The sequence below is a fragment of the Carcharhinus amblyrhynchos genome, chromosome 20 (genome assembly GCF_965287045.1).
Source record: "Carcharhinus amblyrhynchos chromosome 20, sCarAmb.v2.hapA, whole genome shotgun sequence".
Classification (NCBI taxonomy): domain Eukaryota; kingdom Metazoa; phylum Chordata; class Chondrichthyes; order Carcharhiniformes; family Carcharhinidae; genus Carcharhinus; species Carcharhinus amblyrhynchos.
The window spans coordinates 50,641,019-50,655,254 of record NC_137343.1 but is presented as its reverse complement, the minus strand read 5'-3'; the positions used below and the strand labels follow the sequence as shown (position 1 = coordinate 50,655,254).

At 44.0% G+C, this 14,236-nt stretch overlaps 1 protein-coding gene across 4 annotated transcripts in view; it reads left to right on the top strand.

Moving 5' to 3' along the window:
* med15 (mediator complex subunit 15) overlaps positions 1-9,557 on the top strand; it is a 117,170-nt gene extending 107,613 nt beyond the window's left edge. For 3 of the 4 annotated variants that reach the window (XM_080208597.1, XM_080208598.1, XM_080208594.1), the window contains 4 exons: positions 402-562; positions 5,538-5,704; positions 6,487-6,585; positions 9,040-9,557. In XM_080208597.1, coding sequence (XP_080064723.1) covers positions 402-562; positions 5,538-5,704; positions 6,487-6,585; positions 9,040-9,176 — 564 coding nt within the window. In that variant the 3' untranslated portion in view covers positions 9,177-9,557. The remainder of the gene's footprint in view (positions 1-401; positions 563-5,537; positions 5,705-6,486; positions 6,586-9,039) is intronic. The other variant, XM_080208599.1, reaches the window with a different exon arrangement.
* The last annotated feature ends 4,679 nt before the right edge of the window (positions 9,558-14,236 follow it).

The window sequence follows — 14,236 nt, the reverse complement described above, 5'->3', positions numbered from 1 at the left end:
TGTGCTACATGTACCTTTTGGGAAAGAAGTGATGTAAAATTATTAAGAGTCCCTCTGAAACTTCTGGGCTAGTTTATAGTTCTGGCCAGTCCCATTTCTTGGGCAACTGGTTCAGGAGTTCCCAGTATGCTTATTGTAGGAATTTAGGACTTGGGAGCAGTAATGTTTGTGGAATATCCTAGCATAACATCTCACTTTAAAAGCAAGTTTGTTCACCAGTGTGTGCATGGCAATTTGAATCTTTACTGAATTTTCACATTAAACACTACTGACTCTGTTAAAATTGGGACCTATCTCTCCTTCAGACATAAAGTTCTGTTTTGAGTGCTGAGTTTACTCATTCCTTTCTGTCTCTGTCAGTACTCAAATGGTAATTAATAAAGTTTCTGATCTGCCCCTAGCCCACTCCTCCACCTCCACCGATGTCCATCACAAAGCAGCAATACCTGTGCCAGCCCCTCCTCGATGCTGTCCTGGCTAACATCCGCTCCCCAGTCTTCAACCATTCCCTACAGCGAACCTTTGGGCCTGCCATGACTGCCATCCACGGACCACCGATCACGTACGTACCATAATCTCATCCCTTCTGCCCAGAGTCCGGTTTCCAGTCTTTGCTTTGGCACCATTTCAACATGTGCTTCAATGATGAGCTGTCTTCCAATTAATGTCTTGGGGTTAATTTAGGAAGAGCTTGTTTTTATATTGTCCTAGTCTCACTTTTTCAATCCCAGTGCTGGTACAGTGTGTGCAACCCCTCCCCCGTACAAGTCCACCCGGTGATGAAGCCTTCAGTGATCTCACCTGCAGCTGCTCAGTCTTTGTGAAGCTCCTTGAGATAATGTGCCCCATTAAAGGCACAAACAAAATTGAATTTCTGTACATTTTGTCATCTTCAAAGTGAGGGCTGATCATGTAGAAACACAAGGTAAGGGAACCTAGCAAAGATCTTTAAGATTGTTTGGTTTGGTTTGATTTGATTTATTATTGTCATGTCTTAGTATACAGTGAAAAGTATTGTTTCTTGAGCACCATACAGACAAAGCATACCATTCATAGAGAAGGAAAAGAGAGAGTGCAGAATGTAGTGTTACAGTCATAGCTAGGGTGTAGAGAACGATCAACTTAATGAGGTAGGTCCATTCAACACTCTGGCAGCAGGGAAGAAGCTGTTCTTGAGTCGGTTGATACGTGTCCTCAGACTTTTGTATCTTTTTCCCGACGGAGGAAGGTGGAAGAGAGAATGTCCGGGGTGCGTGGGGTCCTTGAGTATGCTGGCTACTTTTCCGAGGCAGCGGGGAGTGTAGATGGAGTCAGCGGATGGGAGGCTGGTTTGGTGATGGACTGGGCTTTGTTTACGATCCTTTATAGTGAAAGGATGGTTAGACATGGAAAAAATGTTTCCACTTGTGGCATGTGCAAAGCTAATGCCACTTACTAATAATTCTATTCAGAAATTCAGAAGAGAATTCTTTACTCAGGAACAGCAATGTAGAGTTGAGATAACTCGCAGAGAAAGCTCGATGATCAACACATGAAGGAGAAAAGAATAGAATCATATTGTTGAAGTGTGATGGAGTAGTGTGGGAGGAGGCTTTTGTGGAGCATAAACACTGACCTAGACCAGTTTGGCTGATTGTCTACTGTACATTCTGTGTCAAACAGTCAACCCAACAGAGAAAGGGGAGAAACATTTTGAAATGCACTGGCACAAATCAGGAGTGTCAGGAAGTGGTGAGCCAAGGGTGGGGGGCCGTCTGAAAGAAATACAGCATAAAAATAAAATATAACCAAGTATTAACAGCAGGAGCAAGAGATATGGGCAAGTGCTTGTGAGGCCATTGTCCAGTAGAAATCAGGAAGTGATGTGTGAGGGCAGGCGATAGAATTCGTAAATGAATACCTGCCGATGGAGGAACATGAGATGCCCAAATTCAGAAAAGAGGATAAGGAATACTAGAAGCCTTCAGTGTCAGGAGGAAAGGTGCATTAGCGAAATGAAGGATGCTAAAAGTCAGGGTTTTGATGGATCTCCTCTCAAGCGCTGGTGCTAGTGGCAGTAATTGATGATAAGACAAGGCCAAGAGCTAAGATCTTTTACACAACCTCCCCCCGCTCCCCCATCCAGCATCTTACTGCCCCCCTCCCAATCCCCCACTCAGCACCCCACTGCCCCCTTCTCCCTGCTGCCCAACACCTCACTGCCCCCTCCGTGCCACACTGCCTGCCTGCCTGCACCCCCCCTCCGGCCCAGTGTCTCACTGGTTCGTAATTATATACGAGGCTACTGATTAGAAACACGCAAGGGGCAAGTCATGTGCACCTATGAGTCTTATTGAACGGGGGGGAGGGGGAGGGGGGGAGGAGTTGTAGATTTTGACGAGGGAGAGTGTTTTGGAATGATGAGATGGTTAGAGGGGGACAGTATGAGACCCTGAAGGGACTTGTCCTTTCTGACCACTCCAGTGTAGTTCTTTGAGAAGTTGATGAGATGAGGGTTGGTCAGAAGTGCACAGCATAGAACATATAGAATAGAACATAGAACATTACAGCGCAGAACAGGCCCTTCGGCCCACGATGTTGCACCGACCAGTTAAAAAACAATGACCCTCTAACCTAAACCAATCCCTTTTCATCCATAAACCTATCCACGGATCTCTTAAACGCCCCCAAACTAGGCGCATTTACAACTGCAGCAGGCAGGGCATTCCAATCCCTCACCACCCTCTGGGTAAAGAACCTACCCCTGACATCCGTCCTATAACTACCCCCCCTTAATTTAAAGCCATGCCCCCTCGTGCTAGCTTTCTCCATCCGAGGAAAAAGGCTATCACTATCCGCCCTATCTAAACCTCTAATCATCTTATATGTTTCAATAAGATCCCCTCTTAGCCGCCTTCTTTCTAGCAAAAACAACCCCAAATCCCTAAATCCATAAGAGGAAAAGTAACAACAATACAGAAATCTGTGATATCTGTGTGTTATGGGTAAGTATTATGAGTAATTAAAGCTAAGATGTAGAGATGCCGGCGTTGGACTGGGGTAAACGCAGTAAGAAGTCTCACAACACCAGGTTTAAGTCCAACCAGTTTATTTCCATACATTTGACGAAGGAACACTGTTTCTGAAAGCTTGTGGGATTACTATCAAATAAACTGGTTGGACCTAAACATGGTGTTGTGACCCTTCTTACTAATTGAAGCTAATACATGGTTTCGATTGAATTATTAAGATTTCACAGAGCAGATCTTCATAAACAGGTTGTTGTAGTTTTAGAAACATGAAGAGATTTGTGTAAGGATTATAACTAGTGCACGTTTGGTTTCACATGTTGGTACAGTGTGATGTTTGTCAGTGGGCAAGATTGTATTACCTTCTATATTCCAGTCAGAATTGAGAGTCAGAAGTGATGCAACATGGCCATCTATTGGTCTAGCAGCATATGACACACAAAAATGACATGCTGATCTTGGGTGATGAAGTTTAGAGCAAGTTATCTGCCATTTTTCCTCCAAGCGTACAAATAGGCTCACTTTCAGTGATTCAAGAGAGCTCAGCTGCATTGATCAGTCATTCCCTCACATCCCTCAGTAGATACCTCACCAGTATGGATGGATGTATGTATGACCTGTTTGCACTTTCCAACAGTGTTACCAACAAGCTGTTTTAGCTCTGGTGTATAAAACTATGTACAATGTAAATCAGGATTAATGTATGGATGTTGCATACGTGATATCAAAAAGGCCTGAGTAACTTCCCACAATGTGGAGATGCCGGCATTGGACTGGGGTAAGCACAGTAAGAATCTCACAACACCAGGTTAAAGTCCAACAGGTTTATTTGGTAGCAAACGCCACTAGCTTTTGGAGCCCTGACGAAGGAGCAGCATTCTGAAAGCTAGTGGCATTTGCTACTGAATAAACCTGTTGGACTTTAACCTGGTGTTGTAAGACTTCTTAATGTACTTACTTTCCACAAAACAGACATATGAGATACTTGCAGTGAATCCATATGGACTGGTGTGTCAGTGAATAGTAGACATGAAAGAATAATGGTGCATATGAGGCATCAGGGAGGAAGTAATCATTAGAGAAGTTCCAAAGAAGCCTTTATTATCCTTTAGTACAGAATGTTGTGTGAATTTGCAGGTAACAGCACTGTGCTATGATGATCAACGCGGGGTAAGCTGGAGAGATCTGACTCACCACGGTCACTAGGCAGATATGTGACCTAGTGATCTAGACAATAAAATCAACAACCAGGAGGTAACAGCAGGAAAGAAATTCAGAGGTTCAAGTGGAGGACTCATTCTTTCTGTGTAGTCAGGAAAGCAAGTGAAGTATTAGGATGAAGCATTAGGGGAATGAGATATGACAGAGAATTGATGAAGTTACACCTGGTTTTGGTGAGACTATCTGGAACACTATATTAAGCAAGGAAAGCCAGTGGACGAGGCACAGAAGCCAGTGAGTTATACAGAAAGATTGTGCACACTGGGACCTTGACTGTCCAGAGAAGAGGATCTTGATAGAAATCTCTGGAAATTTTCAGAGACAGTTGAGCTAACAATGTTTCACTGTTGGGGACAGGATACAGGGGCTGGTGGGCTGTTTAAAATGACTGAGTAAATATTAAAGCAGCCAATGATTTGGAGGTGGGGTTGGAACTTGTGCTTCTTATTTAGAATGATGAACCCATGGCCAAAATTACCCCAAAGTATCCTGAGTAAAGCAGGAGTAATTGTCCACAAAATGCAGTAAAAGGGGGATCATTACCTAATGCAGATTCTGTGCATTGCCAGTCACAGCAGTGTGGTTCCGGGCATGATTAATGGGGGAATTATCCAGTCACCTGCAGCTTGTTGGGACTTGTTGCATCACTATTTTTAACATTAAAGTTGAGGGGTAACAAAATGGACATTAGGAACGTGGAATAAACTACCAGAGGGAGCAGTAACTAAGGCGGGATTTATAGAAGGAATGGGTGAGTTCCTGACTTAGACTTAAGATCCCTACCGTACAGAAAGAGGCCATTCGGCCCATCGAGTCTACACCGACCACAATCCCACCCAGGCCCTACCCCCATATTTCTACATATTTACCCATTAATCCCTCTAACCTATACATCTCAGGATACTGAGGGGCAATTTAAGCATGGCCAATCAACCTAACCCGCACATTTTTGGACTGTGGGAGGAAACCGGAGCACCTGACTGAAACTGAATCTGGAATAGCCCTTCCGGCTTACGGCCATCCCTCGCCTTCCGCTGTTGGAGAGGGAATAATACTGTTTGTATTCAGTACCACAAGCTCAGAGAGGAGGGCAGAACAGCAAGTTTGCCACAGGCCACAAATAAATGAGAGGATTGGTCTGAAATGATGATCAGGCGTTTTGAGGACACCGCTGAGACAACTCAGTGAGAGGTAGTATGTGATCAAGAATGGGGAATAAACAGGACAATAAAGCTAAGGTTCTCAAAACTTAGCAGCACTTGGTTCACCATCCAACTCAACTAAACATTGATCATCTCTTCCCAACAGAGCCCCTCTGATATCCCCGCGGAAACGCAAGCACGATGAGGATGACAGGCAGACTATTCCCAATGTTTTACAGGGAGAAGTTGCACGATTAAATCCTAAATTCCTGGTGAATTTGGACCCTTCCCACTGCAGTAATAATGGAACAGTTCATCTTATATGCAAATTAGGTGAGTAGAGACAGATGCTGCCTCTGTTCTGATCAGTGTGCAGTTTTATTCGAATATAATCGATTTCATGTTGTACGAAATTATTAAACTGCTTTGCCTTTTGGGAGATTAGATTTAATGCATGTTCTTGTGGATGGGAGGGTGCGATGTGATGTGTAAAGTATTGGTCTCTTTATTTAAGGAAAGATGTAAGTGCATTAAAAACAGATCAGAGAAAGTTTACTGGACTAAAACCAGAAATGGGCAGGTGGTTTTATGAGGAAAGAGTGGAGGGGGGAGATGCAAGATTGGCTTATTACTCTAGAGTTGAGAAGAATAAGAGGCGACTTGATCAAAGTCTTTAAGATCCTGAGGGGTATTGACAGGGTGGATGTGGAGAGGTTATTTCCTCTTGTGGGAGAATCTAGAACTAAGGGTCACTGTTTAAAAATAAGGGGTTGCTCAGTTAAGTCAGAGATCAGAAGAATTTCTTTCTCTGTGAGTCGAGTATTCCTGGAACTTTGTTCCTCAAAGGGGAGTGGAAACATATTTTTAAATATTTTTAAGGCAGACCTAGGTAGATTTTTAATTAATTAAAGCCTGAAAAGTTATAGGGGGCAGGCAGGAATGTGGGGTTGAGTTACAATCAGATCAGCCATAATCTTACTGAATGGTGGAACAGGCTCAAGGGACCTGCTCCTAACTCATATGTTGGTCTGACAATGTTGCAACTTGAATCCTTCAATTCAGAATAGTTTACTGCAGATTCCTTGAACTAATATTGATCTACTCTTTTCTGTCAGATGATAAAAGTCTCCCCAGCGTCCCCCCACTGCAGCTGAGCGTTCCAGCTGATTACCCAGACCAGAGTCCTCAATGGACAGATGACTCCCAGCAGTATGGTAAGAGAGGGAGGGGATGGTTGATCTGTTTCTGCGTGTGTTGTATTACAGTATGTAACTGTCTAGAGAAACAGATGACATCTCCCTGCAGGCAGCACTCCTGGTGTGTTTACTCCAGAAAGCCAGTTGGTGAAGGCTAGAACTGATGTCAAACTTTACTCACTCTTTTCAGCATGTATTTACAGATTTACACATTACAAGCAAGCATCTCCTAAACCCCAATGCCATAGTTTCAGTCTGTCTGATTGCTCCTCTTTTTGAATCACTACGTGTTTACAATTGAACACAATGAGTATATGTTTAGCATGTAATAGTGATGTCCAATAGAACAGGAGAGAACCAAGATGAACTTATACAATACAGTGGAGATCTAAAAATGGGAATAAGAATTAGAATAGCAACTGACATAAAGTCCATTATGAATATATAAAGAGGAAAAGAATCGTCAAATGAAGTTTGGAGCTGCTTAGGAACCAAAACGAGTTAAGTTAGAGGGAAACATAGAAACAAAATATGAGCAGGAATGGGTCTTTGAGCTCTTTGAGCCTGCTCCACCATTCATTATGATCATGGCTGATCATCCAACTCAATAGCCTATTCCCCCCGACTCCCCTGGCCAGTTTCCTGTAATCCCTTTAGCCTCAAGAACTATATCTAACTCCTTCTTGAAAACATTTCTGTGGTAGTGAATTCTACAGGCTTAGCACTTTCTGGATGAAGGAATTTAATTTCATCTCATCTCAGTCCTATAATGTTTACCCCATGTCCTTAAACTTTGATCGCTGGTTCTGGACTCCCCCAACATCAGCAACATCTTTCCTTCATCCACCCTGTGTAGACCTGTTAGAGTTTTACAGGTTTTTACAAGATCCCCCCTCATTCTTCTGAAGTTTAGTGAATATAATCCTAATCAACTCAATATCTCCTCATATGTCAGTCCCACCATTCCAGGAATCAGTCTCGTAAACCATCACTGCACTCCCTCCATAGCAAGAACATCCTTCCTCAGATAAGGAGACCAAAACTGTATGCAATATTCCAAGTATGGTCTCACAAGGCCCTGTCTAATTGCAGCAAGACATCCCTGCTCCTGTACTCATATAGGCATAATGGTGGTGTATTCCCGGCTTGGGTCACTGTCTGCGTGGAGTTTGCACATTCTCCCCATGTCTGCATGGGTTACCTTCATGTGAACAAAAGAACACAGAAAATTACAAGGCCCTTCAAGCCTGAACTGATCATGCTGCCTGACTTAACTAAAACCCTCTACCCTTCCGGGGACCATATCCCTCTGTTCCCATCCTATTCCAGTCCCCCCCCCTCCACAGTCCAAAGATGTGCTAGTTAGGTAAATAAATTCTCCCTCAGTGTACCTGAACAGGTGCCGGATTGTGGTGACTAGGGGATTTACAGTGACTTCATTGCAGTGTAAATGTAAGTCTACTTGTGACTAATAAATAAACTTTACTTTAAAACTTTACTTTAGCAGTTGTTACATCAAGTTTACTTATTAGTCACAAGCACGGTTTATGCAGTTACTGTTATGAAGTTCACTGCAATGAAGTTACTGTGAAATTCCGCTAGTCGCCACAATCTGGCCCTTGTTCGAATCAGTGCACCTAACCAATGATCCTAAGTAGCTGATATCATTATCTCGGTCTAGCTTGTCTCTCGTATGTGTTCCAACATTCACTCGAGAAGGTGCTGCTGCACTGTAGCAGTAAAAAGATGAGACAGCGGCAGTAATGGACAGGATAAAAGTGGATCAGGAGGAGGAATGTAAAACCTTGGTAGAGCAGGGCTTGGTTTATTGAAGGGTAAGTAAGAGTGAAAGTTGCAAAGGCTGTGGCCATAATCTCACAATGATTAAAGATAAAATCACTAATTATAAGACAGCATATAATGAGATATGCCAACTATGGAGACTTTATGGATAGAATTAAAAATTAGAAAAAGAGTGGGTGGGGTGTTATGTTGTTCTGATCAATATTTATTCCTCAGTGAACATCACTAAAAGCAGATTGGTCCATCAACTGATATGTAGATGGACACTCCTTGCCTACACTACAGGAGTGCCCCCATTTTATTAATACAATTAATTGTATTTCATTAGCCCAGTGGAAATTGATGTAATTAGGTTATTGTTAAGTTATTAACATAGTTTAAATTTCAGTAGACTGGAGTAATCGGAAGCAAGCTATCTGATCATAACCCTACACAATGATATCCAGGACTCTACCTATTTACAGCATGAGATTCATGGCCATCCTGTACTTAGCTGCAGTGACATTATCTCATTAAGGATCAAATGGGTTTTTTACAGAAAATGCAACCTCTAATTGCTGGAGTCAGCAGATGGTTGATGTTTTAGTGGATGATAATGCTGAGCGTTTTACAGTGTGTGTTGTGACACCAGACTAACACTGGGCCCATTTTCTTTCCATTCACTTGCAGAAGCCAACCCCTTCCTGCAGATGGTTCACCGTGCGATGACGTCTAGACTTCTGCAACTACCAGACAAGCACTCAGTCACTGCGCTCCTGAACACGTGGGCACAGAGCGTGAAGCAGGCCTGTCTGTCTGCAGCATAATCCTTTCAGGAAGGAGTGTATCCATTCCAACCTGGAATCAATACGTTACCAAGGAGCCTTCTAATGGATTCACTGAGAAGCTAAATGTGTGGAAAAATCAAGAAGGACTTGCACCAGTTAGCTCTCTTCCTGATCACTTTAAACAATATGGGACCTTTCCCTTGCATTTTTTGGATATAAAGATATGTATCAAGAATTCAGTACTTTATTTACAGTCCTTGTTTCTATTTCAGATACTGTGTTTGCTCATAGCCCAATGAGGATGACTCTTAATATCCTGTATGTTACCTGGGCATGTGTGTTTTTAATAATGTATCAGTGAAATTGGCACTGGAGTAAATTTTTTTCCAAAGATCGGTTAATCGCCCCTTTATTTACACAGAGCTTGATGCTATAGAAGTGTATGTAGCAGGGGCCAGCCTGGTTTGACTGCTCACCTCCCTCTCCCTGAGTGAGGGCTTGTAGCTTCAAGCTGTACCCATAATGGAGGCTGGCACTCGCATCAGAAGTACGCTATTGGATGAGATGTTAAACTGCTACTGACACGATATTTGAAGAAGAATTCTGGTCTCCCCTGGCCATGCCCTGAACAAACTTCACTAAAAACAATTGACTCAATCACTTGTCACCTTATTGTTTTTGTGGGAATCTGCAAATTCAAAGTGCCAGTAGTGTTATAGTCACTGCGTCCGATAGTAATTTATCTGAAGTGTTTGAGGTACTGTGTTTGAGTTGTATAGAACGTTGGTTAGGCCTCACTTGGAGTACTGTGTCCAGTTCTGGTCGCCGTACTACCGGAAGGATGTAGAGATCCTGGAGAGAGTGCAGAGGAGATTTACCAGGATGTTGCCTGGTATGGAAGGGCTGTCTTACGAGGAAAGATTGGATGAACTTGGGCTGTTTTCCCTTGAGAGACGTCGGCTGAGGGGGGATCTAATAGAGGTTTATAAGATTATGAAGGGGATAGATAGAGTAAATGGTGGTAAGCTTTTTCCGCTACTAGAAATGGATAGAACGAGGGGTCACGGGCTTAGGGTGAGGGGGGCTAGGTATAAGACAAATATTAGAGGGCAGTTTTTCACGCAAAGGGTAGTGGGGGTGTGGAATGCACTGCCGAGTAAGGTGGTGGAAGCAGGCACGCTAGGGTTGTTTAAGAGTCACTTAGACAGCCATATGAGCGGGCTACATATAGGGGGATATAGTAGGCCTTACTGAACATTGTAGGCTTGGGAATACATTTTGCCTCAGGAATGTTAGTCTTTGCCTGTTTAATAATGAATTTTTTTGTCTCCACAGGCATTTAAGTCCAGCAAGGGGCATGCAGGCGGCAGGTTGTAGTGGGCTGCTCTTGGATGTTGCTTCGGGAGTTGCCTATTGCTTCATGTCGTTAGTGTGCTTAAACTGGACCATCTCGAGGGCAACATGACAGCTCAGAGACTATCTCTGTTGCTGTGCGGACACATGGATTTGGGCCTGTGTCTGTGGGAGTTTGCACGTTCTCCCCGTGGTTGCGTGGGTTTCCTCCGGGTGCTCCGGTTTCCTCCCACATCCCCCAAAGATGTGCTTTTAGGCTGATTGATTGGGTACTAAAATTGTCCCTAAATTGGACCTCCCTGATCCTCGCACGTTAGACGTAGACTAAAATCATGAATAGGTCACTGAGATAGTAGGACGGCGGCGCGGGCTCGTTGGGCCGAAGGGCCTGTTTCCCGTGCTGTGTTGTTCTTTGTTCTTTGTTCTTTGTACTCTGAGATTTGTGTTTTAATGTCCTATAGAGGAAAAAGAATCTCTCCTTGTGTCAGTTCATTTGATGGATCTGAACACTGACAGCAGAGTTGTAAACCCATTGTGGCACACTGGTTAGCACTGTGGCCTCACAGCACCAGAGACCCAAATTTCATTCTGTGACTGTGCAGAGTCTGCACATTCTCCCAGTATCTGCAAGGGTTGCTTCTGGGTGCTGTGGTTTCCTCCCACAGTCCGAAAGACGTGCAGTGGCCATGCTAAATTCTCCCTCAGTGTATCCAAACAGCCGCTGGAGTGTGGTGACTAGGGGATTTTCACAGTAACTTCATTGCAGTGTTAATGCAAGCCTACTTGATTTGATTTGATTTATTATTGTCACGTATTAGAATACAGTGAAAAGTATTGTTTCTTGGGCACAATGCAGACAAAGCGTATCATTCATAGAGAAGGAAACAGAGTGCAGAATTAGTGTTACATTGCTAGGATGTAAAAAAGATCAACTTAATGCAGGGTAGATCCATTCAAAAGTCTAATTGCAGCAGGAAGAAACTGTTCTTGTGTCGGTTGTATGTGACCTCAGACTTTTGTATCTTTTTCCTGACGGAAGAAGGTGGGAGAGAGAATGTCCGGGTCCTTAATTATGCTGGTTGCTTTGCCGAGGCAGCAGGAAGTATAGAAAGAGTCAATGGATGGGAGGCTGGTTTGCGTGATGGATTGGGTGACATTCATGATCTTTTGTAGTTTCTTGTGGTCTTAGGCAGAGCACGAGGCCATACCAAGCTGTGATACAACTGGAAAGAATGCTTTCTGTGGTGCATCTGTAAAAGTTGGTGAGAGCCGTAGCTGACATGCCGAATTTCATAGAATCATAGAAAGACTACAGCACAAACAGGCCCTTCGGCCCCCAAGTTGCGCTGATCACATCGCTACCTACTAGGCTTACCTATAACCCTCAATCCTATTAAGTCCCATGTACTCATCCAGAAGTCTCTTAAACGACCCTAACGAATTTGCCTCCACCACCACCGACGGCAGCCGATTCCACTCACCCAGCACCCTCTGAGTGAAAAACTTACCCTATCTCCTTAGTCTTCTGAGAAAGTAGAAATGTTGGCGGGCTTTCTTAACTATAGTGTCGGCATGGGGGGAACCAGGACAGATTGTTGGTGATCTGGACACCTATAAGTTTGAAGGTCTCGACCCTCCTATGTCATCACCGTTGATGTAGACAGGGGCAAGTTCTCCATACGCTTCCTGAAGCCGATGACCATCTTTGTTTTGTTGACATTGAGGGAGAGATAATTGTTGCTGCACCAGTTCACCAGATTCTCTATCTCATTCCTGTACTCTGTCTCATCATTGTTTGAGATCCAACCCACTACAATGGTGTCGTCAGCAAACTTGAAAATTGAGTTGGAGGGGAATTTGGCCGCACAGTCATAGGTGTCATAAGGAGTATAGTAGGGGGCTGAGAACACAGCCTTGTGGGGCACTGGTGTTGAGGGTGATTGTGGAGGATTGTGGATTGTTGCCTATCCTTACTGATTGTGGTCTGTGGGTCAGCAAGTTCAGGATCCAGTTGCAGAGGGAGGAGCTGAGCCCCAGGCCACGGAGTTTGGAGATTAATTTTGTAGGAATAATGATGTCAATAAATAGGAGTCTGACATAGGTGTCTTTGTTAGCTAGGTGTTCTACAGTTGAGTGCAGGGCCAGGGAGTTGGCATCTGCTGTGGACCTGTTGCGGTGGTAGATGAACTGTAGTGGATTCAGGCGGTCCAGGAGGCTGGAACTGATTCGTGCCATGACTAACCTTTCAAAGCACTTCATAATGATGGATGTCAGAGACACCGGACGAAAGTCATTAAGGCACACTTCCTGGTTTTTCTAAAGTACTTGGATGATGATCGACTTCTTGAAGCTGACAGGGACCTCAGATTATTGTAAAGAGAGGTTGAAGATGTCTGTGAATACCCCCACCAGCTGATCCACGCAGGATCTGAGTGCTCGTCCTGGTACCCCATCTGGGCCAGTCGCTTTCCTTGGTTTGAAGTTCAAGAAAAGCTGCCCTGACATCTGCTATGGTGACCTCAGATACAGGTTCATCCAAGGCTTTCAGGGTGGAGGAGAACTTGTGACTAATGAATAAATAAACTTAAATATCCGAGCAGCCAGCATTTTCACTCCTGCCCGTTGGTTGAAAACAGCAGGGTTTAACTGAGGCACTCCAGATTGGTATAGATAGAACAGTCATTGTGTCACGCCAAGTGAAGAATGAGCACTTGAGAGAAGGCCTTGGAACTCCTCATGGGAAGAACTTCCACTTACAAAGCACTTCTCACGCAAGAATATCTCAATGGGGAGTGATGTGGATAATTTAATCCAAAACACTGTCACATCCAAGAGGAAAGGACAGGTTCAGAAAAAGGACAATTGCAGGGATTCCTGGGGAGGTTGTGAAGGAGACTCCGCAGACGTTGGTCCTGTCCAACAATGTCCTTACAATAGGGAGGATAATCACAATGCAGACCAAGGACTAGAAGGTTGCCCAAGAGATGGGGAAGAGCAGAATAGAAATGTTGCAGGATTCTATAATTAAGGGGGAAAGAAGGCCTCCTCTGTACTTAAGAATGAGAGTGCTAAGGGTGTCTCTCCTACCTGGATATTTTAAAGCAGCTGGAAAGTAATTTGAAAACGGAGGGAATAAGTCTAGTTGTCATGGTTTGTTCTCAAGCCTGCAAAGTGGAGGAAACTTTGGATCCAGCTGTAGCAACATCAGGAGTTCAGAACTAAAAAAGCAGCACCTTGAGCAAAATAGTCTCTGGATTATTGTCTGAGGCATGTGGAAATTGGAAAAGATCAAATGAGCTAACACGTGTTTCAAAGGCACGGGTGTGAGAAAGAGGGGTCCTTTTCATGGAAAACAGGAACAGTGCTGGGCCAGGAAGGAGCTGCATTGAACAGACTGGCGCCACCTGAACCAGATTGGGACCCGTGTCCTAGTAGAATGGGTAATAGAGTTGGTGAAGGCTTTAAATTAGTAAACTGGAGGAAGGGATGATAAAGAAATGAAAAACTGACATGTAATGAATATAAGTTAAACTGGGGAGCATAGGACATGTCACATGACCATATGAAAGCGTGGCACGGTGGTTAGCAATGCTGCTTCTCAGCTCCAGGAACACAAGTTCAATTCCGGCCTCAGGTAACTGTGTGGTGTTTACACATTCTCACTCTGCATGGGTTTCTTCCGGGTGCTCCTGTTTCCTTCGTTCCACAGTCCAAAGATGTGCATATCAGATGGATTGGATTTGCTA